The sequence below is a fragment of the Martes martes genome, assembly GCF_963455335.1.
Source record: "Martes martes genome assembly, chromosome: 17".
Taxonomy (NCBI): domain Eukaryota; kingdom Metazoa; phylum Chordata; class Mammalia; order Carnivora; family Mustelidae; genus Martes; species Martes martes.
Genome location: NC_137905.1, coordinates 48,607,284 through 48,631,446, shown reverse-complemented (window position 1 = coordinate 48,631,446; position 24,163 = coordinate 48,607,284). Strand labels below are relative to the sequence as shown.

Genomic DNA, 24,163 nt, shown 5'->3' with positions numbered 1-24,163 from the left:
GATGACACCGAGCCCAGGTCAAGGGAATTAAATAACGAGTGATTTTATTTCATTAGAGATCAAACCAGCAGCATCACAGCCTGAGCCCTCACCCCCCCATCCCCCTGCCCCCCACACTTCTGCCTAATGTCGATAATGGGGACTTCGAGATCGGGACCTTGAGCGCCTGCAGAAAGAAAGAGGGGCCCCGTGAGGGCTGGGAGGAAGCAGCCACATAGTATGCACACACGCACCCACAAGCTTGTGACCCCTGGGACGTTGGCGATGGGGGAGCGTGCTACAGAGAGAGGGACATTAACAAGGGTCGAGTCCAGCCTGTGCAGCAGGAGGGCTGCTGGGTGGAGGTGGGAGAATCAGGGCAGGGACAAGGTCATCTTCCAGGGAGCTGGGCCAGCTGGCTTACCTTCGGGAAGAGCTGTATTCTCGACCTGGAAAGTTAAGAGAACAAAGCCCATGCTCAGGGACCAGGCTCCCGGGCTGCCTCTGGCTGAGGAGACACCTGTGCCTCCAGCCAGTACCCTCCCCTTAGCACTCCAGGGCCCCGCGAGGAACACTGCTTCCAAAGCCTGCCGTTCCCTGTGCCTAAACCATCACGTTGGTGCGTGTGTCTTTAAGAATTCTAACCCACGGAGAGCTACGGTGGAAAATGCACCATGGTTTCCTGCAGCTCGATTTTGGAATCTAGCGCTCCCGGCCAAGTGGCCGTAGGGATACTCACTGTAACGGGGGGAGGGCGAGCGGCTCTGTCGGCTGTACTGGCGTTCCCATTCTTCTCGCTCCTTCTCCCTGCGTTCCCGCTCCCTGCAGGGGGAAAGGGAGGCAGCCCAGGAGCAGGCATGAGCACATGGTGAGAACACTGAACCGAAGGGCACGGCTGGGTTGCCTGGCCAGAGCAGGTGCTTCCAAGATCCCGGCCCAAGCAGCAGAGTAAAGCTGCAGGCAGACAGTGCTGCTGTCCTTGCTTGGACACGAAAGCACTGGGCTCAGAGGAATACCGGCTGGGGAGAGCCGGACTGAGATCTCATCCAGCTTCGCTTTGAAAGGCATGCTGAACAGACACGGGATTGAGCTGGAAAGTTAAACCTTCTCCCGTCACACTCAGGTAGTCTCAAACACAGAGACCCACACACTAAGTGCTTCATCGACCTTCGTCAGGATGCCCGGGACTCGTGACCCCAAGGGCTGTATTTATTGGGCCCCTTGTGCTTGCCTGACCTGGATCTGCCTGAATCCGCCCAACAGCCTGTAAGCTGGGACAACTATTCCATCCCCATTTAGTAGAAGAGCAAACTGAGGCACAGACATGAAAGCTCATGGTTAGCGGAGGCGGGCTCAGAACCCAGCTCCGACTGACCACAGTGCTGAGTCCCTGGGCGCCCTGCTTCCCCAGCTGATGGAGGCAGGCCGCACCCTGAGGCCCAGCACACGATGGGTGTGCACCGAGCACAGTGATGAAACAAGCAGCAGCCTGCCAACATGCAGAGCCCCGCGCAGGAAGCCAGGCAGCAGGGACCCCAGGGGAGGAAGAGGAAGGAGCCTCGGCTCAGAGGAATGAAGCGAAGCTGCTCGTGAGCTCATGAGGACCGACAAGCAAGCGGCTGGAGACATGGCCGTGCTGCTGACGGATGGGCCCTCCTCGCCAGCACTGAGCACTCAGGTCTCCACTTCTGCCCACCGGCCCCGAGTAGGCCCGCGTTCTCAGAGCAGTCACACCCCAGCTACCCTGCTAGGTCGTCACCAAGGTCTGTCACGGCTGCAAAGGATGAAGTGAGGCCTGAGAGGGCCAGCGCCCACCCTGGGGCCCCACGGTCACAGACAGGCAGAGCTGGGACCGGACCCCATGGCTGCCTGGTCTAGGATGCGAACCTGACCCCTTTGTAGTTAAGAGCCGAGAAACAGAAGGGGAGCAAGTAGAAGCCATCATGAGGCTGGCCTGCTGAACACCACCTCTGATCTGGAGGCTGGGTGCACGGCAGGAACCTCGCAGTCGGACCTGCCCGCTCGTCCCCTCTCAGGCGACATCACCCACAAGCAAGGAAACAAAGCAGGGCATGCCAGGTGGAGGTCAGCGCTCTGAAAAAAACACGGCAGGCTGGGGGGATGGCAGGGCGTGGGGTGCTACTCCAGACAGGATGGTTGGGGAGGGCCACCCAACAAGGGAAGCCAGAGAGAAGAAAGCAAAGGCCCCCATGCATCCCGGCCAGCACAGCTGGGAGGAGCCATGGCAGCCAAAGCCAGCAGGCTGGCAAGGCCAGACGGGCACTCGGACATTTTCCCGCCCGAGGGCTGGCGCAGGCGGCAGGGCTAGGAGTGAGGTGGTGGGGAAAGGAGGGCAGCCCAAAAGTGAGGGGCTGCGGCCCAGATATGGGAAGCGTGATGGTCTTACTTCATGCGGATCTTGCGGGCCATGGCTCGAAGCTCGTCTTCCCGCTCCTGTTGGGCGGATGTGGCCATGAGGGCAGGCCGGCTGGCACCCAGCCCAGGGGCCCAGCCCTCACTGCCACCCTTACCTGCCGCTCATGCTCCTGCTGGATCATCTTCTCCTGGGCTGCCTTCTTATCCGCCTTGACTGCGGGGAAAGAAGGATGTCATGGTGGCCGAGGGGTACCCCCAAAAGTACCCCCCCTTCAAAGACATCAAGACTGAACCCAGAGAGATCAACCAGATGGCCACAGCACTTAGCGGGGGAGCAGCAGAACGGTGTGCACACTGACTCCCCACCAGAGTGCCATTGCGCTGACACCTGCGTGGCCAGGAGCAGGCGAGGCCCCAGGCTAGGCGGGTGGGCAGAGGCGCGGAGACCAGGGACGGGGTGGGGCGGGGAGACATACACTGCCTGTTCAGTGCTTTCTGCATCCTCAGCTTCAGCTTCTCCTGCGGTGTCAGCTTGGGCTGGGGAAGGGGGAGAAGAGGCGGGAGAGGGGGTGGGTGTCCGGAGCTCCTACCACCCACCTCATCCAAGAGCCTGGGACTTGCGGGGACACGTGGGGAGCAAGAATTGGCCGCAGACACCCCCCACAAGCGTCTGGGAGGCCTGGGGACAGCTGGAGCCCCAGTGGACAGTGAGGAGGGGAGGAGGACACAGACCTCACAGGTCAGAGCATTCCCGGCCCGCTTCAACCCCAGGGCTGGATCTCCCGGCCCCCCTCAGGTCCCCCCTGCAGGCCCACCGGGCCCAGCTCTCGGGCACTGCTGCTGGCGGGAATTAGACGGGCGAGTTCCAAATTCTTACTGACTTTGGCAGCTCCTGTCTCTTTACCAGCGGCAGGTTCGGTCCTGGGAGGAAGAAAGGGTGGCTGCACCTCCGACCCCAAGCCACCTCACCAACGCCCGCAGGGAGGGATGTCCCTCTCGGATCCCTCAGGACGGGACCGTGTCCCCTCAGACCCCCCAGGGGCACAGCAATGCCCCCTCAGACATCCCAAGGCAGGACCAAGCTCTCTTCCAAAAGAGAAGAGCAGAACTCAGCCACCTTCCCCGAGGTCGCCCGCTCTCTTCCTGCAGCCCTGCCCCCGCTCACTTTTTCAGCTTCTCGCCCACAGCGGGGGACGCCGCCGGCCTGGTCAGCTTCTCCCTCGGGGGTGATGGCGAGCGGCTCTGGCTGCGGCTGCGGCTGCGGCTGGGGCTGCGGCTGCGGCTACGGCTGGGGCTGGGGCTGCGGCTACGGCTCAGGCTGCGGCTGCGGGACGGGCTGAGGGACCAGCTGCTGCGGCTGCGGCTACTGCTGTGGTGCCGGGGACCCCGGCCGCCCCGCCGGTACCGGTCCCCGGAGCGGGAGCGGCTCCTGGGGGTACGGCGGGGCGTGGGGAGCCGTAAGGAGCTGGGGACCCCCTTCACACCCCCAGCCTGGCTCAGAAACTACAGCCCTCCCCCTGGGGCCTGCAGAAGCTCCGGGCGTGACCACCGCGTGCTCCCCGGCTGCTCCCTGGCCTTGATCTGCATCTACACGGGGCCCACCCTCCAGATACAACCACCCAGAGACGGCTCCTGCTTCTCACTCGGGAGACACACACTCCCCTGCTCCCCTGGGATGTGACCTGGCTGACCGGCGCCCCCTTTATACACACGGTGCCCAACTCCAGGCTCCCAGGGGCTGTGACCTCACCCACACCCCCAGCACACTCCTCACCTTGCTGGGGTCCAGTGGGGACCACCCCTCGCCCACTCTTTCCACCCATCTACAGCACAGACCCACGAGACCCAGCTGGGGCACACGCAGTCCCATCTTTTCTCTGTTTGGGATGCCGGGCACTTCTCAGCAAGGGCTCACCCCCGGGCTGATGTTCGAGATGGGGCCAGGCCCCGTCCCGTGCCCAGCCTTTCTCCTGTGGTAGCCCTGTGTCAGGCTACAAAAAAGCCGGAAGCCAAGTCTAGGCCACACACACATTCTACTGGGGCTAACCAAGTTTTTTCAAAACTCAAATTTGTGGGCAATGTTGACAAAATGAACTACCTTTTAAAAGATGACTCTCAACTTCTCTTGAGAAAACAAGCCAGGGCAACACCGAGCCTGACACTGCACAGCCAACAACCCAACTAGAGAGGAGACGTGTGCCCCAGTCCATCCAGGCCCACCTGGCCCCTTTATTTTACCTGCCAGGCCCTGTAGGAACTGACACTGAGACGCAGGCCACAAGACAAGAGACAAGGCTGGTAGCAGTGGCACCCGCCCAACACTAGGCCCTGTACCCAGCACTCACGTGCATCACTTGTCACACCTTCACAACGACTCCACAAAGGGAACACTATCCTTCCTTTACACGGGAACAACCAGGAAGTTTCTGAGCAGGGCCAGGATTTGAAGCCAGCCTCACCCACTGAGCCGCACCGACATGAGGCAGCCCCGATCCCACCAAGGGAGAGCCCAAGAAGGCCACTCCACTCCTCAGGGAACTCGTTTCCTACCCTATCTGCAGCATCTCTCTACTGCAGAGGGAGCACCCCAGCCCTGGAGGCCAGCCAGGTCCCCACTACAAGCCCCAGAACACCCTGGAGTGTCCACGTACCTCTCTACTCCCCCCCCCCAAGGGAAGTGCGCACCGCCCCCCTCCGAGGGAGGACCACCTCAGTCCCCTGAGAACACAGCTGTGCTCCAGCCCTCGTCACCACATGGGAGGAGTGGGGGTGGGGCACATCTCCCCTGCAAACTGAGTGCTTCCTCGCACACCGGCAGTGCCCTGTCCCCTCCCGTAAAGACACGTCTGACTGACCCGGGGCTGTGCCCTCCCCCAGGCCCCCCCACACATCAGTGCCACACACCTGCTTCTGCGCCGGGGCCCATAACCACCGCGCCGGGCAGGTGAGCGGGAGTACCGGTGTCCATCTCGGGAGCCCCCGCCAGAGTGCCGCCGGCCGCGGCTCCGGGACCGCGAATAGCGCCGGGAACGGGACCGAGAGCGGGACCAGGACCGGGAGCGGGAGCGCGCATGGCGGCCTGAGCGGTAGTAGCCCCCGCCTCGGCGGGAGCGGGAGCTGGAACGGGAGCTGGAGCGGGAGCTGGAGGTCCTCGAGGCGGAAGAGGAGGAGGAGGAGGAAGAAGAGGAGCGGCGGCTGCAGGCGGGGCACGGAGGGCCGGTCAGCACGGGCCTGGGCCAGGGCCCCCCACTGCCCCGCGTCCCCCCCATGGTGGCCGGGGTGTAGGGCGGGCAGCGTGAGCGTTACCGACCGGGCGCTGGCATTACGTCCCGGTGTGGGGCCGCCGGGCTGGGGGGGTGCGGGGGGCTTCCCTGTGGTGGCCCCTGATGCGGCTGCTGCCGCTGCGGCCGCAGCTGCCTCCTCATCGCTGCCCCCAAAACTGGTGATGAACGTGATCTTCTCCTCACGGCCTGGGGTCGGGGAGCGGGAACGGGAGCGGGACTCGGAGCTGGACTCAGAGGGTGACCTATGGAGCAGGGAAGAGAGGACTCAGCTGCCCGGCTCCCTGGGAGTCCATGGGCTGACACGCATGGTGCAGAGCCCCACAAATGAGCACTGTCAGACACCCAGCACCAACACACCTAGCCGAAGGGCAGAAAGGAACCCAGCTATGCAAAAGCTTAACTCAGCCACAGAGCCTCCGCAAAATATGCAAGAAAGAGAGCGACAACAACCTGTACTGATTTCATGTTAACTATTAAAGAATAATGAGCAGGGTCGCCTTGGTGGCTCAGTGGGTTAAGCCTCTGCCTTCAGCTTAGGTCATGATCTCAGGGTCCTGGGATCGCGCCCCGCATCAGGCTCTCTGCTTGGCGGGAAGCCTGCTTCGCCCTCCCTCTCTGCCTCTCTGTTAAATAAATAATTAAATCTTAAAAAAAATATATATATATAATAAAGAAGGGTGAGCAGATCCGCAAACTTAACCTGGGAGACTCACTTCAACACAGACATCCATCAAACAAGTTCTACACTGTTAAGCACAGCACAATTCACTGTTATAAAAAAAAAAGTACCCATGTCCTCGGACTGAGTGTCTACCTGCGCTGACCTTGTACCCAGAGGTACCTGTCTCGTCTCCTGTCCTCCCAAGAGCCCAGAGAGGCAGGCCCCTCCCACCACTTTCTGAAGAAGGTACTGGGGTTAGGCTGACGTCTGTCCCTCTTCAAGGCCCATGCCCCATCGCTCCCACACCCGGGAGACACGTGTGTGCGAGGCCGGGCCCTCGTGTGCAGTATCTCTCGCTGCTTACTTCTGGGAGTATAGATCAAAGACACTTCTGATTTCTCTAACAGACCTTTTTGCCACGCTTGGTCATTTTTAACACATGACAGTGTGTTTAATTCAGGAAAAAAAGGTTCACATTTAAAGAAAAAAACGCTGGGAAAGCAGAATAACATTTTGGAAATCAGAATAATGATCCAGACCCACAAATGACAGCTGGTGCTGAGAACCACTGCCCGCCCCCCCCAGCCCTGCCCCTCCACCAGGTTTGCTGGCTGCCCCTCCTTGGGCCCTGGGAACTCACCGCTTATAAGGATCATAGGTGGGGCTGTCTCGGCGGGCATAGCTATGGAGAGAAGAGCGGGGAAGGACAAATGGGGGCTTGGGATCCGAGTGGGTATAGAACTGGTTCCACTCACCCAACCAAGGAGCCCAACGGCAGATACCGGGCACTGTGAGTAGGGGGCTGCCAGCCAGGTTTTAGGCCCTGCCTTGATCCCTCTGCCCACCCACCTCTGATCTGTGCAAAGCAGGGACCTCGGCCACACCCCGCAAACAATGTTCTGGGCCCCTCCCAACCCTGGGCAACAGAGACTCCAGCAGCCTGAGTCCTGCTTGGGCTCTGAACCCCAGATGGAAGCATCCCTCCTGCCACTCCAAGTCCCTGGTCCGGCAACCTGGATCCCAGCTCGTTCACGAGAGCGATGGTAAAACTAGAAGTGCCACGGTGTCTCAGATGTTCGCTACGTGCCGGGCACTGAGCGCTTCACTTCTATGAACACAGCCGCTCTTCATGACAACTCTCCAGGGTCATTCACAGCTCAGAGATCAGGAAACCGAGGCCCAGAGCAGAAGAATCACTTGCCCAGCATCACACAGCTCATAAATCAAAGAGCTGGGATCCCCAGCCAGGCCCTGCGGCCCCGAGCCCACACCTTTATGCGCTACACTGACTGCACCCCTACGAGGAGGAGGATGATGGCAACAACTAGTTCAGCTTTCCCAGGACCCCACACCAAGCCCTGAGCCCACACCAGGCTGCTTAAGGCCCACAGCTACCCTCACGAACTCTCCCTGCCTGGAGGCGGGGGAGCAAAGAGGCATGGGTTTGCACTCAGCCTCCGGGGCTGACAGGCAGAGGCAGGCTCGTCTGGAGGCCACTTGACCTGGGCAGACTCTGTGCCACACCAGGCCACCTCCTCCCAACCTGCTCCAGACCTCAAAGTGGACACTGGTGTGCCCCAATCCTTGGAGATCACAGTGCTTTTTCCAAAGGAGGAAACTGAAACTCAAGGGAAATCACTTGCCCCAAATCTGACAAGGACATGGTCCAGGAGGAGAAGCAGGAAGGACTTCAGGGACAGGGCTGTTCCCCTTGACTCTGCCCTCCAGTCTTCAGCTACCCCACAACACCTCCCCACTGGTGCCTGGGACACCTGGCAAGAGTCCAAGTCCAGAAGGGTGAGGGGAGTGGCTGGCAGGGCAGGGTGTCCATGAGGCCATCCCTACCCTAAACCTTCCCCGTTTCCTGGCCTACCAGGAAGACTCTGTTCGCAAGTCCAAGCCTGACCCTAAAGAGTCTCCTTGAACCCCAGCCCCTCCCTCAGAGCCCTGAATGAGGCTGGAAGGGCAGGGGCAGAGGGGAGAGCTCACTCTACCTGGGTGGGCTGATCTTCCGGCCTCTCAGTCGCTTCTCCCGGAACTCCCTCCGCTGGCGCCGAGAGCGGCGGCCCTGGAGGAGGGTGGACACCCTGCTGGTGAGAGACGTGCCTCCCTGAGCCACGCTCGCCCCGCCCCCCACGCCGGCCCAGCCCTCACCGAGTACATGGCCTTCTCTTCCTCAAGGGCCTTGGCATGCTTGATAGCCTCTGCCTCCTCCTTGTCTTTCCGGAGCATCCTGTAGAGGAAGTGGGGGGTCACAACGGAGGGGGGGCAGGCCACAGGCAGAACTGTCACCGGAAGGCAGAGATCCCAGGCCATCCTGGGGTCTCTCCTTCGTTCAGCGCTATTACTGAGGAGCTACTGCATGCAGGCGCTATTGTGCGGACTTGGGATTTGTTACTGAAAACAAAAATCCTGGCCCTCCTGGGCCTACATTCTGGAAGAAGATAACGACCCAGGTAATGTGACAAGTAGTAAGTTAAACAGTGAAAACCTGGCCGGGAAGCTACACTGCAGATGGGGGAAGAAGGACCAGGGGACGGGCGGAGCTGCTGCAGCTTTCCACAGGAAGGTCAGGGGACTGAGGAGAAACCACAGGGAATAAGCAACACAGACGCCAGCAGAGCCACTGCAGCAGACAGCGGTGGGGAAGTCTGAGGGTGGAGAGGAGGCTCGGGAGGGAGGAGGCAAGGAGGCCGTGCAGGGGCAGAGCGTGCAGGTTGAGGAGCAGAGGAAGAGACAGATAGGACCTCGTGGCCGAGGTAAGGACTCCGGCTGCCCCAGTACCAGGGCCCTCATGGAGGGTTCTGGGTTCAGATGGGATCCCCCAGATTCACACTGGATACCCTGTCCACTGGGGCTGCTGTATAGGATCTGCACAGGGTGTGGCCCAGGGAATGAGCCGGTGAGTGGAGCCTCCTCTCCACCAGGGGGTGCTGTCCACCAGGCCCAGGAGCCCGGGGAGCTCTTAGGGGTCAGAGGGCCACAGGACACATGGAGCTGGGCGCAGCCTGTTTGTGCAGCAGCAAAGCCTGGTACTCAGCACCCATCCCAGGAGCTCAGGAGCCCGTGTGTGTGAAGCACTCGTGCTGCGGAGGGAGGCAGCCGTCCACAGCAGGGTTAACGACGGACGCCAGGCCCCGAGCGTGGAGGAGTGCCAGCCTGCAGGCCTCACCTGACGAAGTCGCCGTCGGCCATGCCATAGGTCGTGGCCTGCTTGTTGAGATCTGCCACCTGTTCCTGGTTCAGTTCGTCCACATCCACCTCCACGTCTGCACCAAGAGAAACGCTGTCAGAGGCCAAAGCCGAGTGAGAGGACCGGGGAGAAGGGGCAGCGCCCCGGGAGATGGGGGCACAGGGGAGATGCCCACCAGACTGGAGGCCTCTGCAGGCACAGAACGAGTCAGCTCATCTTGGCATCCCCAGGCTGGCACAGGGCTTGGCCGGAGGGAAGCACGACCAACGGCAGGGGTGGTGGGGGGTTGGGGGAGAGAAGATGTGACGAATGAGGGCCCAAGTGAGCATCAGATGGACAGGCGTGACCAGTGGACAGAGCAATGTACGATGTGTGGATGGGGACGGATTGGGGGGGCGGGTGAGGGTGGGCAGGAGGTTGGAGGGGGTGGTCACAGGTGTTCAGAACCCAGATGCACTATGCGTAAGTGGAAGGCGGAATGGACACCTTCCGGATGTGTCAGCAGCAGCAGTACGCTGACGGGGGCAGGGAAGACAGGTGGATGGCTGGAGCCATGGGTATTTGGGTAGGGGGAGAACGGCAGTGGGGGGTGGGGGAGGAGGGATGATTCTGCAACTGAATGAACACTTGCTCTCCAGAGGAGACAGAAAAAGAGGAAGACAGAAAGGCTGACCCAAGCAGAAGAGAACGGAGACAGAACCCAGGTGGGGACAAGATCATAAAAGCAGTGTCCTAGAAATGAGAGAGGAGAGATACAGAGAGGGAGGCCGGCACAGAGGAGCACACGAGTGAGGACCGGGAGGACGGCAGAGGCTGGAGTGCCCCAGAGCAGGGACGGGAGAGACGGGGCTCGTCAGTGCGGGGCGCCCCACAGAGGGTGAGGAACAGACACGAAAACGATGCCCAGGGACTGCGGGGTTGGGGAGGGCAGAGAGGGGACCCCACCGATGTCGGGGATGACCTCATCTTCGTCCGAGTTGCTCTCCTCCTCGGCTGGTGACTCCTCCTCCTCCGGCTTCTCCGCCGCCTTCTCTACCTCGGCCACGGTGCTGTCTTCATAGGTGTAGCCAATGGAGGCCTTCTTCTCCGCCAGCCTGGGGCGGGGGAGCCCGTGAGCCAGGAGGGCCCCAGGCAGGACGCAGCCCAGAGCCAAGACTTGAGAGCACATGGACTCCCCGAGCTCTAGCCTCTTGAGTGCGCCCTTGCCTCTGGCCCCTCACACATGCTGTCCCTCAGCCTAGAACCTTCTGCACCTGCCTCGCACTGGCCCCTCCATCTTCCTCCAAGCTCCAGCTCCAGGGTCTCCAGGAAGCTGTCGCCCGAGGCAGGGTCAAGCACCATCCTGAGCTCCTTAACCACACCCACACGGAGTCATGACCGTCCGGGGACAGATCTCTCCCCCTGGCAGACTGAGCTCAAGAGGGCAAGACCCAGAATTATCCTGGGTAACAGTATGGCCCAGCTTTGCCCAGAACAGACGAGCGGCCTCAAGCATACATGTTGCTAAATTAATTTAGTCAACGTTCCCAGACGTCCCTCAAGTGCCAGCCTCATCCTGAAAGTGGGCTCACGGGTAGGCATCAATCATCGAGAAGCTTCCATGGCATCCGTGCAAACCCCAGATGAAGGAGGGCAACAAGAGCTCAGGCTCACAAAGGGGAAGGCTGGGCAGCAGGAGGGAAGCAGTCGCACTCCAGCACTGCTACGGACAGGAGGGCTGAGCACCGCCCCAGAGGAGGACAGGGCCATCCCGGCAGAAGGAACAGAGAAGGGAGACTGCCCGCCAGGGACCTCCCTGAGCCAGAGGCGGCTCCACCTACGGGCCTGTCACCCCCCCCCCCCACTGCTGTTCCTCCAGGGACACAGTCCTGAGACGCCCCCTCTCCAGAGTGATGCAGCCTGCAGACAAGCCCACGCAGGGCGGGCATAGGACAGGCGACCCACAAGCTCCATCCACTGCGGGAATGGGGGTTGCCAGCTAGTCACACTGCAGCTCAGCAAGGGGGTCCTCATAGGTAGGATGCAAACCCGAGCCTGGGTCACCCCAGGGCCGGCTCAACCAACTTCACCTCCTACCTCACCCCAAGCTAGAAATGCAACGCAGAGGCTTCTCGGGAAATCCTCTCCCTCGGCCACCACTTCCTCCTCTAAGTGTTTATTAAGTGAGCACCTACTACGGACCACACACTGGCCCGGACTATGGGAAAGCCCAGGTGGATAAGCTGGAGGGGGCCGTGCCCTGGCGGGGCTCACCATCCCCCTGCCTCCCCCTATGCCCTCATGCCCCCAGACGTCAACTCACTTCTTCTTCTCATCCTCACTGGGTCTCTGGAGGCCTCCGTACAGCTCGTCAATGTAGATCTGGTACAGACACTGCTCCTCCGAGACTGCAGCAAGGGGAGAGGCAGGGGGGTCAGAGTGGGGGCGGAGGCAGTGACACAAGAAGGCAGCAAGGGGTAGGAGGGCGGGTACAACCCCAGTTCAGCCAGGCGCAGAGTCACTGGCGGGCACAGCACTACAGATGGCACACGGAAGACACAGCGACCACAGGAGGACCCACCGCGCGGCCGCGGTGACTGGCCAGGGGGGGTGGGGGGGGCAGGGAGCAGGTAAGTTCTCTCTGGCTTGTTTCCTTTCTGTAAACGGGGAGCCCTGGAAGAGCAAGCTCTTGGCACGGGGGCAACACGACTATTAACCCCGTAAGGGAGACCTCTGGTCAGACGCTTCAGACCTGTAAACTTCTCCTGAGTGCCGGATGTCACCGGGACTGCAGGGGCCCCTCCACCACTGGCCTCTCTGCGACTCAGCTTAAACTACACGTGTTGGAAGCCATCTGGGCTCTCGTTTGCCCACAACACCTAACATGGGGAGCTCGGCGCTGTATCCGAGCCTTCCCTGATCTTCCCTGCAATGAAACGCGGGGGCCTGACTGGCTGCGGGGCCTTGGGCAAGTCCCCTTCCCTCTGCGGGTCTCGGCTTTTCCATCTGTGAAGTCGGGCTGGGGGCTGCGCGGGGAGCACCGTCCCTTGCTCCCGCAGCACCCCCTACCCCCGCCCAGCTCCGGCCGGGGCATACAAAGCCCGGGAGAGGGCCCAGCTGGCCCGTCTCACACCAGCTGCCTCTTTCTCCCTGCTCCAGCCACACAGGCTGCCCCTGCCCATCCTCCCACCGCCCTCTTCTGCGGCCCCCCTCTCCCCACAAGAGCGCCTCCCCACTCTTCCCCGAGCCCAGCCTCCATCAAGCACCTCAGAGGAGAGCCCACCGTCCGTGAGAACGCCACCTCAGCCTGCGATCGCCAGCCACACTGGTGACTGTGTGGCGGCTGCCCTCTCCCCAGTGAGCCTGCCGACCCCGGGAAGGGGGGGCCCGCCACACCACAGGCGCCAGGAGCAGTGGCAAGGTACGAATGCGGAGTCAGACGGAACTAAGGAAACCCCTGGGTCCGTGGCCAAGAACCCTTGTAGGCCTGGGTGAAGGCAAGAACAGCACCAATAGCGAAGACGATAAACTTCCCTGATGCTAACACCTGGCTGGTTGCTAGGAGTTTGGCAAGCTTTGGTATCGGAGATGCCAAGACGGTCATCTTCGAAACAGAGAGACGCGGGCACTGCAAACGCACAGCAGGGGCTGACCACGCCAGGCTCGGGGCCGGAGATTCACGCGCCCCTCACCATCCCGGGGGACAGAAACCATCATGACCACCCTTCTCTGGGAGGAGAGCAAGATCCGCCAGGCTAAGGGCCTCGTGTGGCCCATCTTCTCTTTAACTCAACAGGGAAACCCTGGCAAGGGAAGTCTCGGTCCTCAGGACTGAGCTAAAGCTCGGAGCTGTCCATCAGGAGGCAGCAGTAGTTAAGGGTGGGGTGAGAATCCCAGATCCTCGGACACGATGTTCCCACCAACTCCTGAGCCTCAATGCCCCCATCCATAAAATGGGTGTGACTGCTAGGGGCTGTGCAGATGTGACGAGATACTTAACACCGACAAAAAGGTCCAGGTCTGTCAGGTTCTGAAACTCCCTGGGCAAGCCTAGAGTGGGGAAAACCGTGAGCCTCCGTTTTCTCATTTGTGAAGCAACACAGTGACGGCTCAGAGAATGACACCGACCCATACAAACGCTTGGCAGAATGCCAAACTCTAAATATTCCTGAACAATTCCTAAAAGAAATTTCCTCTTCAGAAATGACATTCTGACCCAAACAGGCTGGGGGAAACACGCAGAAGGAAATAGTGTGTTCCTGCTATCTTCCCTAACTTTTTAGGACAAAAGGCCAGAGAGGCAGAGGGTGTGGGATACAGAAGTGACCTCCGCAGGACCATCTCACTCAGGAGACACACCTGTACTGGTCCAGAGATGGAGGCCTGAGAGGAAAAGAGCGGGGAGCAAACCCCAGGTCCCACAGGAGAAAGCACTGGAGTAAAAGTGGTCTCCCCACATCCACGGACACCCAACCCGCTCGCCACGCCCCAGCTCACTCACTGCCAGCGAAGTCGTTCTGCACCAGGCCTCGGTAGCGCTCGTAGTTACATTTCCGCTCATCTGACTCCTGTTCTGGGGAGCTTGTGGGGATGTCAAGGTCTTGAGATCAGAGGAAAAGGGGAGGCCCCACCCCAAGCCAACAGGAGTGGGGGAGGAGGAGCCTGGCTCAGGCTGGGAGGCTCCCCGCTGACACACCTCCTTCCCAGGAAGGGGATAGACAAGCAAAGGCTTGGGAAAAGGGGGGGCAGCAGGCAGCTCAGGCTGCCTGGCAAGGCTTAGGGGGGCTCTTACATGGTGGTAAGCAGTGGGGGCGTGTAGTCAGGGATGTGATCAAGGTGGGCGCGGACATCGAAGCGGTCAATCATGTTGTTGGTGTCCCCCTGCCAAGGCATCCTGAAATGGGGAGCAAGGAGTTGAGGTTCCCCAGTGCCCACACCTGTTCCCTATCACCCCAAGCTTGGGAGCCTGGCCCTCAGTTCCCTGTGATTTTCCAGACTATGGGCCCCAACCTCACCCTCGACTTCTTAGTTTCTTATGTCACTAATCCCCCTGAATCCACATTCAGGCTCCTGGCCTGAATAGGAAACTTGGGGCCCTATTTCTCAGAACCAAGCAGAAGTGGGAAACTCAAACCAGATCCCACGGCCACTTGCTAAGCCCTGGTCACCCTGAAACATCCCCTCTGCCAACACACTTGCCACTTCATCTGGGCCTGTGGTCCCAGCCCCACCCATTCCCATCTAAGTCCCCTAAGCACCCCTGCACCCTGAATCCCGACCCCTGCCCACTCTCCCTGGCCACTGACTGTCAGCTCCTCATGCAGGTCAAGCCTTCCTTGCCCGAGTCCCCACAGGTCTCTCCACACCCCAGTCCCTCCTGGCCTCCAACCCTCAGACACAGACACCACCCTGGCCTTCTTCTCGGCCTCACATGTTGACAGGGCTCTCGGCGGCCAGGGCGACTGCGGAGTCCAGGTGCACCTTGCATGCTCGGCCGTGCACCTGCAGGAACTGTGCTGGGTCCTTCTTCTGCGGGAAGAGACAAGGTAGAAGTCACCACCACACTGAGCTCCAGCCCTGCACAACCCAGCTCAGCAGCGAGCTCACCACTGACCATCAAGAGGGCTGATTCTCAGAGGTAAACTAACCTGCAGGGGGGTGGCCACACTCACAGGGGCCACCTCAGCTCCAGGAACGAGGGACCTTGAGATGGTGGAGAAAGGCTCTGAGCTCTGGCCCAACCTTCTGTACAGCCGTACCAAGATCTTCTGCCCCCAAAATATGATCCCCCAAATCTTCACTTCCCCACCCCAACCCCAGGTCACTCATTCGGAGCCAGGCGTGAGCCCTCTGGTTTAGCCTGGCCTCTAAGACACCGGGCCCACATGAGCACAAGCAAAGATGATCAGGGTCACTAATGATCAGAGAAATGCCAACGGGAACCACGAGACACCACTTCACACTCACGAGGACAGCAAAAACCGAAAAGGACAGACGTTAACAGTGTTGGCAGGAACAAGGAACTCAGTGCAGAAACTGAGTTCTTCAACGGTTAAACAAAGAACTGCCATAAGACCCAGCAATTCCTCTCCTTGGGATACACCCGCCGGAACCGAAAACAGATATTCAAATACTTGTACTCGGATACTCAAGCAGCACAACTCACCATGGCTGAAAGATGGAAACAATCACGTGGCCATCAATGGATGGCCGATAACCCAAATGAGCTAGATTTAGACCCTGGAACCTTGTCAATAACAAGGAGTGAGGAACTGACACGTGCTACAACAGGGACGGACCATGGAAACGGTGCTCAGTGAAAGCGGTCAGTCACAGAAGGCCCCGTGCTGTATGACTCCATTTCTGGGAAACGTCCAGAACAGGCAAATCCAGAGAGACAGAAAGTAGAGAGATGAGTGCCTGGCCAGGGCTGGAAAGTTGGGGGGACGGACTGCTTATGGGAATGGAGTTCTTTTTGGGGTTATGGGAATTTTCTAAAATTAGGCCGTGGTGATGGATGTACCATGCTGTGAATATTCTGAAAACCCCTGAATCATACACTAGGTGAACTATATCTCAATAAAGCTGTTAAGAGGGGCGCCTGGGTGGCTCAGTGGCTGAGCCTCTGCCTTCGGCTCAGGTCATGATCTCAGGGTCCTGGGATCGAGCCCCGCACCAGGTGCTCTGCTCAGCGGGGAGCCAGCTTCCCACTCTCTCTACCTGCCTCTCTGCCTACTTGTGATTTCTCTGTCAAATAAATAAATAAAATCTTTTTTTCTAAAAGATTTTATTTATTTATTTGGCAGAGAGATAGAAAGAGAGCACAAGTAAGCAGAGCGGCAGGCAGAGGGAGAGGGAGAACCAGGATCTCTGCTGAGCAGAGAGCCCTATGCGGGACTTGATCCCAGAATCAGGACCCGAGGCAAAGGCAGCCACCAACTGAGCCACCCAGGCGCCCCAATAAATAAAATCTTTAAAAAAAATAAAGCTGTTAAGAAGGCCCCAACATAGAAAAGAATGTCCCCTGAGTCTATGCTCTTCCAGCCCAAGCCCTTGTGTGGAGCTCACAATTCCAGGCGCGTCAGAAATGGATGAAATCTACCACCAGTGCTCCCACGGCTGAGCTTCCCGAGTCCCAGACCCCGGCTGGGCTCCTGCTGCGGGCCACATCAGAGGAACCCACAAAAGCCACAAGAAGGACTGCTGCCATCCACTGAAAGCTGGCTAAGCTGCAGGCAAGGCCTCCCCAGGGTCCAAGGCCTCCTCCCCATGCCCTAGTCCGGCCAGCCTGTCCTCTCGTCCAGGCCATTTGGCAGCCTCCTCTAGGGCTCCCCGCTGCCAGCCCGCCCTCCACAGTTCATCTCCCACACAGGGCCTGGGCAGGGGGGTTTCTGCTAAAACCTGTCAGGCCGCATGGCTCTCTGACTCTTCTCTTCCAGCTCTGCCCCAGGCGCACTGGCCTCCACGCCACTCCAGGGCCACTGCACTCGTGCTCCACTCGGAACCTCTGTGCTCACTCTTCCCCCGGCCTGCAAAGCTCAGGCAGGTGGCTGCCCTCTGGCTTATTTCAGATCTCTTTCTAGAAGCCTTCCTCATCAACTCTAAGTAGCTCCCTGCACAAGCCCATACTTACTCACAACCTCTCCTTAACCCCACCTGCTCTCTTCACAACACCCGCCACCATCCCATTTCCCATCTTCCATTCATTTATCAGTCATCCCTCACCCTAGAATGTAACTTCCACAGACAAGGATCGCCGCTCTCTGCTCACCACTGTACCCCCTGTGCCCGGAGCAGACCCGCCCCACAGCAGGCGCTCGGGAACACCGGCTGAAGGGAAGAGAGAATGAACCCTGACAGATGAGGAGCCTGAGCCCCACCCCAAACCCACCAGCATCAAGTTCCCAAAACCCCGCACGCCCTCAATGCCTCCCCCGCCCACCAGCAAAGAGCGGAGGACAGGCACAGAGGACCACAGCTAACGCCGTGTCCCTCCCACACTCGCCAGGCACCAGGCTGTTCCCACTCAGCTGAGGGGGATCAGCCCAAGGCCACAGGGTCCAGCAAGGGCGGTGCTGTGGGAATCCAACTGCTTGTCCCACACCTCACTTCTCTCCCTCAGCCCCGTGACGGCCCCTGGCCAAGACTCCCTCAGGCCCCTGGGGCCGCGGCGGCCCAGTGTCCAGGTCCCACGGCTATCGGGGGACACTTCTTGCAATATGGACACTGCCTGGTACAGGGAAGCCACTGGCCGTGCCAGCAACCGCAGGAAGGAAAACACATCAGGCTAGGAGTAAAAATCCATGTCCAGGGCCTGGCTCTGCTAGAAGATTCTGGAAAAGCCAATGAACTGTCCTAAAAGCCAGGCCCTGACCTGTTTTTGTAAATTTTCTCAAACTTCTCAAGCACAGGACAAAGGTGATCAGTGTTCCTGAAGAGGAAACTGAGCAGTGTGGCCCACTCGCTTGAAATCATGCCAGCGACACACACCATTAGGATTTGAACCCAAATGGGCCTGACCCCCATAGGAATCCATTGTTTGTTTGTTTGTTTTAAGCTTTTTTTTTTTTTTTTTTACTTTGGTGAAAAGTATATGATAGAAAATCTACTATGTTAACTACATTTTTTTTAAAAAGATCTTATTTAAGGGCGCCTGCGTGGCTCAGTTGTTAAAGGTCTGCCTTCGGCTCAGGTCATGATCCCAGGGTCCTGCGATCGAGCCCCCTGCATCAGGCTCCCTGCTCAGAAGGCTCCCTGCTCAGAAGCCTGCTTCTCTTTCTCCCACTCCCCTTGCTTGTGTTCCCTCTCACAGTCTCTCTCTCTCTCTGTCAAATAAAGAAAGAAAGAAATAGATTTTATTTGATTATCTGATAGAGCACGGGCAGAGGCAGGAGCAGATTCCCTGCTAAGCAGGGAGCCCCACGCGGGAATCGAACCCAGGACACTGGGATCACGACCTGAGCTGAAGGCAGATGTTCAACGGACCGCCTAAGCCCCCCAGGCGCCCCATACGTTCGCCACTGCTAAGGGTACCATAGGGTCCCATCAAGGTACACGCACCCTGCAGGGCAGCCGATCTCTAAAACTTCTCCGTCTTGCAAAACTGAAACTCCACAGCCAGTGAAGGACTACCCTTTTCTCCTCCCCCACCCCAGCAACCACCCTTCTATTTCCTGTTCCTAAGGGCACGACTACTTCAGATACCTCCTCCTATACACGGTATCTTGCATCATCTTTTTTTTTTTTTTTGGTGCCTGGCTGATTTCACTGGGCACGATGTCTCCACTGCTCCTCCACGTGGCAGCATGTCACAGGATACCTTTTTCCGAGGCTGAACAATATCCCACTGTACAGACAAACCACCTCGTCTACCCCTTCTTCAGTTGATGAGCAGTTAGGTTGTTTCCCCATTTTGGCTAGTTTGAGTAACAGGGCAGGGAACATGGGGTGTACAAATACATCTGCGACACCCGAAGTCCATTCTTAACCACTGGCCTAGCCTGCCTCCAGGATCAGACGGAGTCAGAGGAGTTCACGGACTCTTTCATTCATTCATTTGACTGATAAACAGGCACCCACCACATGCCAGGCCCCATGCTAGGGCCACAGCAGCGACGGACACAGCCCCAGCCCTACCCTCACCGCTCACAGTCCAGGGCTGAGGACAGACTCCCCCCACTCCGGATAGTGACGACCCAGAGTGGGCAGTGCTGCGATGGGAGAGCCCAGGGGAATGCCTGACTCAGGCTGGGCAGTGGTTGGGGTAGACGGCGGGGGGGGGGGGTGAGCCTGGGGTTTTCTCGAGGACAGGCTTGAACTGAGAACTATTTATTGCCCATTTTCTTATCAACAGGGAATTGTTTCTTTATCCAAACCACTGATTAAAGAAGAAAGCTGACAAGGACAAGGGCAACGACAGATCCAGGCTTAGCCAGGGGAGGGAGCTGGCACGAAGGACAAATCAGGAGGAGGGAAGCCAGCCTTGTGCGGACCACCTTGGCTTCTCCAACGCTCGCCCCACAGCCTCCTCTCCCATCAGGAGGACGACGAGGCCCATGTGAGCCGCCCCATCCCCTCCTCAAAGCAGCCTTCAGCCACTGCCAGCGGCCTGACAGCTCCGCTCTGCATGCTGATCACGCGCCTGCACGGGGACAGCGGCGGCTTGTACGGGCCCACACCACATAGCGCCCCACAGACACCGCTCTTGTTCTTGACAGTCCTCCCTGTCACCCAGTGAGAGGGGCCAATGATCACCACTGTCCCGAGGGGGAAAATACAGCTCAGGAGGCTCCCAGCTACCAAGAACGAGAGCCAGAGTGCCCCGGCTCCAGCTTTCTTTCCTGCACACCACACAGATTCCCGCTTTACCCAGTGGGAAGAACTTCAGTGGCAACCAGAGCCAGCATTTACCGAGCAAATCACCCCGGGCAGGCCTACGCTGAGGCTGGATGTGCCCCATCTTCGAGCCGCCCTGCGAGGGAGGTGCGCGGCCCCCACCATCTGAGGCAGACCAGTAGCTGGCAACCAACTTCTATTCCCCTTCCCTCAACAGTAACACGCTCCTGATATGTGTGGCACCCAGGATAAAGCCTATGCCTCCCAGGCTCCTTTGCACCCGTACGTGAGCCTGGGACCACTTTCTGGCCAGTGGGATGAGTGGAAGTGTTAGATGCAAACATCTAGAAACTTTCTTAAAACAGGCATGAGGGGCGCCTGGGTGGCTCAGTTGTCAAGTGTCTGCCTTCGGCTCAGGTCATGATCCCAGAGTCCTGGGATTGAGCCCCGCATCGAGCTCCCTACTCAACGGGAAGCCTGCTTCTCCCTCTCTCACTCCCCCTACTTGTGTTCCCTCTCTCGCTGTCTCTCTGTCAAATAAATAAATAAAATCTTAAAAAAACAAAAAACAAAAAACCCAAAAACTGGCATGAGCACTTGGATGGAATGCAGAGACAATGGCTGGAGTCTGAGCAGCCCTCTTAGCCCTTCAACGTCAGTAAGGGAGTCCACATTCAGCTGAACAACAAAATGGTCCTTGAGCAGAGCCAGCTATTTCAGGGCCTTCAGGGGGAAAAGAAAGAAACTTCTATCTTCCCAGCCAAACCTGACTCTTCGGGATGCATCATTTCACATGCAAAAAAGGAAACGAGCTCCGGCAGACAGTCACTCCCCCAAGGTCACACTGTACGTAAGCAGAAGAGCTGGAATTTGAACAAAGAGCCCTAGGACTCAAACTCTGAGGACTGAAGCATTTTACTATTTTGCCTACAGCCTCTGTCACTTTGGACATGTCACTGCACCTTTCAGAACTTCTGTTTTTGCAACAGAAAGCCCAGGTGAAGTGCCAGAAGAGGTCAGGGTTCAGAGAGTCTGGGTGAGAATGCCAGCTATGCCCTCTCGCTACATGACTGTAGACCAGGACTTTCTGAGCCTCAGTTCGCTCATCTGTAAAACGGACGTCAATAAGAACCACACCCGAGGCTGCGGTGAGGCTCTGATGAGGCATAAACGCCTGTCAAGCACCTGGCACAGAACGGTCAACACATAAATGCTCAGTAGCACCGGCCAATTTCATGAGCACCATCATTAACACGGGGACCAGTCCCAACCTCTCAAGGCTGCTCGAAGGCCTCGGAAGTCCCAAAGCAGTGGGCACTGGATCCAGCTCACCATGAGCCCTCTATAGCTCACGGCAGCCCCTTCCTCCCAGACACTGTTTTCCTGGCCCACGCTGGGGCTTCAACTAGGACGGGCCCAGACCCGGGCCCTGCCCTCACGGTCGTGCTGCAGTTTTCCCAACACCACCAAAGAGGGGCTCACCTTGAGCCCAGTGGTTCCTTCCTGGGTGACAGAGGGCAAGTGAGACGCTCTCAGAGATTCGTTTCCTAGAGTAATGGCAGCCTCTGTTTCACTGGGGACTCTTGGGATTCCAAGAAACCATGCACCTAAAACTCGTCTCACAGAGCCAGGTGCCTGGAAAGCGCAATTAAAACAGTAACTGCTACTACACTATTAGTGAGTTTACTCATTTACTCTTTCAAACTGTATTTGTTGGCCCCAAGCTTAGGATGCAAAGATGACCTGAATACTAGTCCCCAGTCTTACAGAACTAGATATATATGTATTAAATTCCAAAGGAGAAGAACAGGGAGCTATAATGGCATTTATATGGGACACCTGACTGAGTACTGGGGATGACGGAAGACTTCCTTGAGGACTGAGATCTGACTGAGATGAGCAGTCGTAGTTACCCAAGTATGGGAAGAGCTCATGCAAAGGCCCTGTGCCTATGTAATTCTGAGAGCTAAACTGATACTCTTTATCCATCTTTTGCATTAGAGAAAGTCACTCTAGATAGCAAGGAGACTAGATGGCTTGAGTAAAGGAAGGAGGCAGAAAGCAGAGTGACATGAGTCTAAGTTGGCGGGGGGGGGGGGGGGGGGCAGTGCATGTGTGTGCAGTGCAAAAAGCCAGACCATGTCGAGGCTTGAAGGATGTGTTGAGGAGCCTGGGCTTTCTATCGAGGGCACCAGGGAGCCATGGAGGAGTTCAGAGCAAGGGAAGGACAGGGTCAGCCTTGTGCTTTAGAAAAGACCTCCCTAGCCCTGCTGAAGAGGACGGATTGGAGAGGGGCAGGAACGAAAGCCAGGAGATCAGGTAGGAGGCCAAAGCAGAGACACAGCAGTAAACAGGAACACCTATATTAATATCATCTAGCAAGAAAATGGAACCTGGTACACTAGTGCCATTTCCAGCTGAAGTCTCAAGGGCAAGTAGGAGTTAAAGAGGTGAGGGGAGACATGACAGGCACAATGCCCTATGGTGACAGGGATGGGGAAAAAGGGCCAAGGGAGCTACCCAAGGATGACCTGAGAGGCTGGTAGAGGTCAGGTCAACAAGGGCCTTTTAGGTCACAGGATGGAGTATGGTCTTCTCTCTAAAAGCAACCCGAAGCATCAAACAGGAAAGGAAAGTGGTCACAGTCCCCTTAAATGAATACTGATGGCACTCCAACAGGGTGCCAAGCCAAACCTCAAGAACAGCTAAGCTTTTCTGGGCACTGCAAATACAGCAGGAAGAGAGACAACCTTCAGGAGGTGGTCAGTCTTCTATCTGGACTGCTCTGTTACAAAACTTCCCTCCTTCTTGCTAACACCAGCTCTGTACTCTGAGGCCACACCAAACAAGACAGTAGCCTAGAACCAAGAGAATGCCTCTGGTTTTTACCCATGGGTATGCTCAAGAACCAAATACTCTCCTGAGGGAAGCTGGGCTCTTGTTTGGGCACGTTTCCAAGCCCAAACCCCACCAGGATGACCTCCAGGGAAGGTCCCACCCCAGACCAAGGCCAGTTACTCACGATCTTTTCATAGTACTCCCGCCGCCGCTCTGCCCTCTTCTTGTAGTCAACCATCATGCCTCGAAGCTTCCGCTCATGCTTCCGAGCCTCGTGCCACATCGTGGTGAGGCCAAACTGGGGGCCTCAACCTGGGGGATGAGAGGGGAGTGTCAGATGGGTTGTAAAAACCATACAGGCAGAATCAAAGTCACCTAACTAAGCTGGTGACAGAGCCCATCCCGAACACCAGCTTCAGGGAAGGGAAGTGAGGCTGAAGAACTGTGTGCCAGATGCCAAAGCATATTCCTGACAACTCTGATCCAGTACCTTGGGCTTCTGAAACCCACCCCCACCCGGGATATTCTGGAGTGAGAATCCCTGGGAAAGGAGTGTCCTGGATTCAGGGCACTAGAATCAAGGATGAAAGGTTTTGGAATGTTAGGAGTGAGTGAGTGAAGTAAGGTCCAGAGGCAGGTCCTAAGCAGGTGGGGCTGTAGTTCAAGTCAGGGAGAAGAGCGGAACTGGGGATACCCGTGTGGGTAAGGAATGAAAGGAAGTGAAGAAAAAAAGACTTTATGGGAACAGAGCAGTGGTATGGGGCGGAGGAGGGGGGAATGGGGGGAGGGTGGAGATGGAGGGCAGGTGAAGGGCGTGGACGGAAGACGACAATGCTTGGGGAAGCTGGGGGAACATGGGGAGGTGCTGTAAATAAAGATCAGAGAAATCTGAATGGCGGGGGCGGGGGGGAGATGGGGCGGTGAGAAACCAAGTAGAGAATCAGGGAGGCGGAGCTGGCAGACAGGAGGGGGTGGGCTGTGCTCAGGGGCAAGGCTTGCGGACAGGGTCGGAGCCCTGGGGTTTGGACTGGGATCCAGGGCCGAGTGTGGGCCTCGGGGTTCGGGTTTTGACAAGGGGGCGGGGCCTGTGGTAAGCGGCGGGGTCCGACGCGGCGAGTCTGGGCCCACCGCAGGGGGCAGGGGCGCGGCCTGAGGCGCCGCAGGCCGGAGGGGGTGCGGGGCCAGCGGCCCTCGGGGCTGGGGCTCTGCAGAGGCTCAAAGCAGCTCGGGGAAAGGCCGAGACTAGGGCGAAGCTGTGCTGACGCCGGCCCGAAAGCCAGGAAGGAGGTCAGGGCCCGCACCTTGCACTCACCGGCTCGTCGCCGCCTCCCACCGCTGCGCTCGCGCGCGGCCCGCACCGGAAGCGGAAGTAGGGAGCCGCACGAAGGGGAGGGGCGGAACGTGGCAGAGCGCGCTTCCGCCGACGTGAAGGGCGGGCCCTGGAGGGGAGGGGCGGGGTCTGGAGGATGCGGTTGGGAGAGGCGGAGCAGAGGTCACCGAGGTTTCGTGCGTGTGAGC

At 58.4% G+C, this 24,163-nt stretch overlaps 1 protein-coding gene across 5 annotated transcripts; it reads right to left on the bottom strand.

Moving 5' to 3' along the window:
- Positions 1–19: 19 nt before the first annotated feature.
- On the bottom strand, positions 20–24,022 carry CLASRP (CLK4 associating serine/arginine rich protein). Of its 5 annotated transcripts, none has more exons than XR_013968329.1 (21): positions 23,958–24,022; positions 22,830–22,957; positions 14,904–15,001; positions 14,265–14,366; positions 13,974–14,053; positions 11,796–11,880; positions 10,439–10,587; positions 9,473–9,569; positions 8,455–8,533; positions 8,295–8,368; positions 6,941–6,982; positions 5,666–5,881; positions 5,260–5,550; positions 3,521–3,784; positions 3,233–3,276; positions 2,832–2,892; positions 2,511–2,569; positions 2,387–2,433; positions 719–801; positions 404–428; positions 20–166 (listed from the first exon to the last, which is right to left on the bottom strand). XR_013968329.1 is itself a non-coding variant. In XM_080828988.1 (21 exons), exons 2-21 carry the CDS (start codon positions 22,926–22,928, stop codon positions 124–126), a joined length of 2,034 nt encoding a protein of 677 aa, XP_080685114.1. In that variant the 5' UTR covers positions 22,929–22,957; positions 23,958–24,022; the 3' UTR covers positions 20–123. The 5 variants fall into 5 exon arrangements, 3 of the variants coding, with proteins under 3 accessions (XP_080685114.1, XP_080685116.1, XP_080685115.1); XR_013968330.1 differs by having other exon boundaries at positions 3,521–3,724; XM_080828988.1 differs by having other exon boundaries at positions 3,237–3,276.
- Between the last annotated feature and the right edge of the window lie 141 nt (positions 24,023–24,163).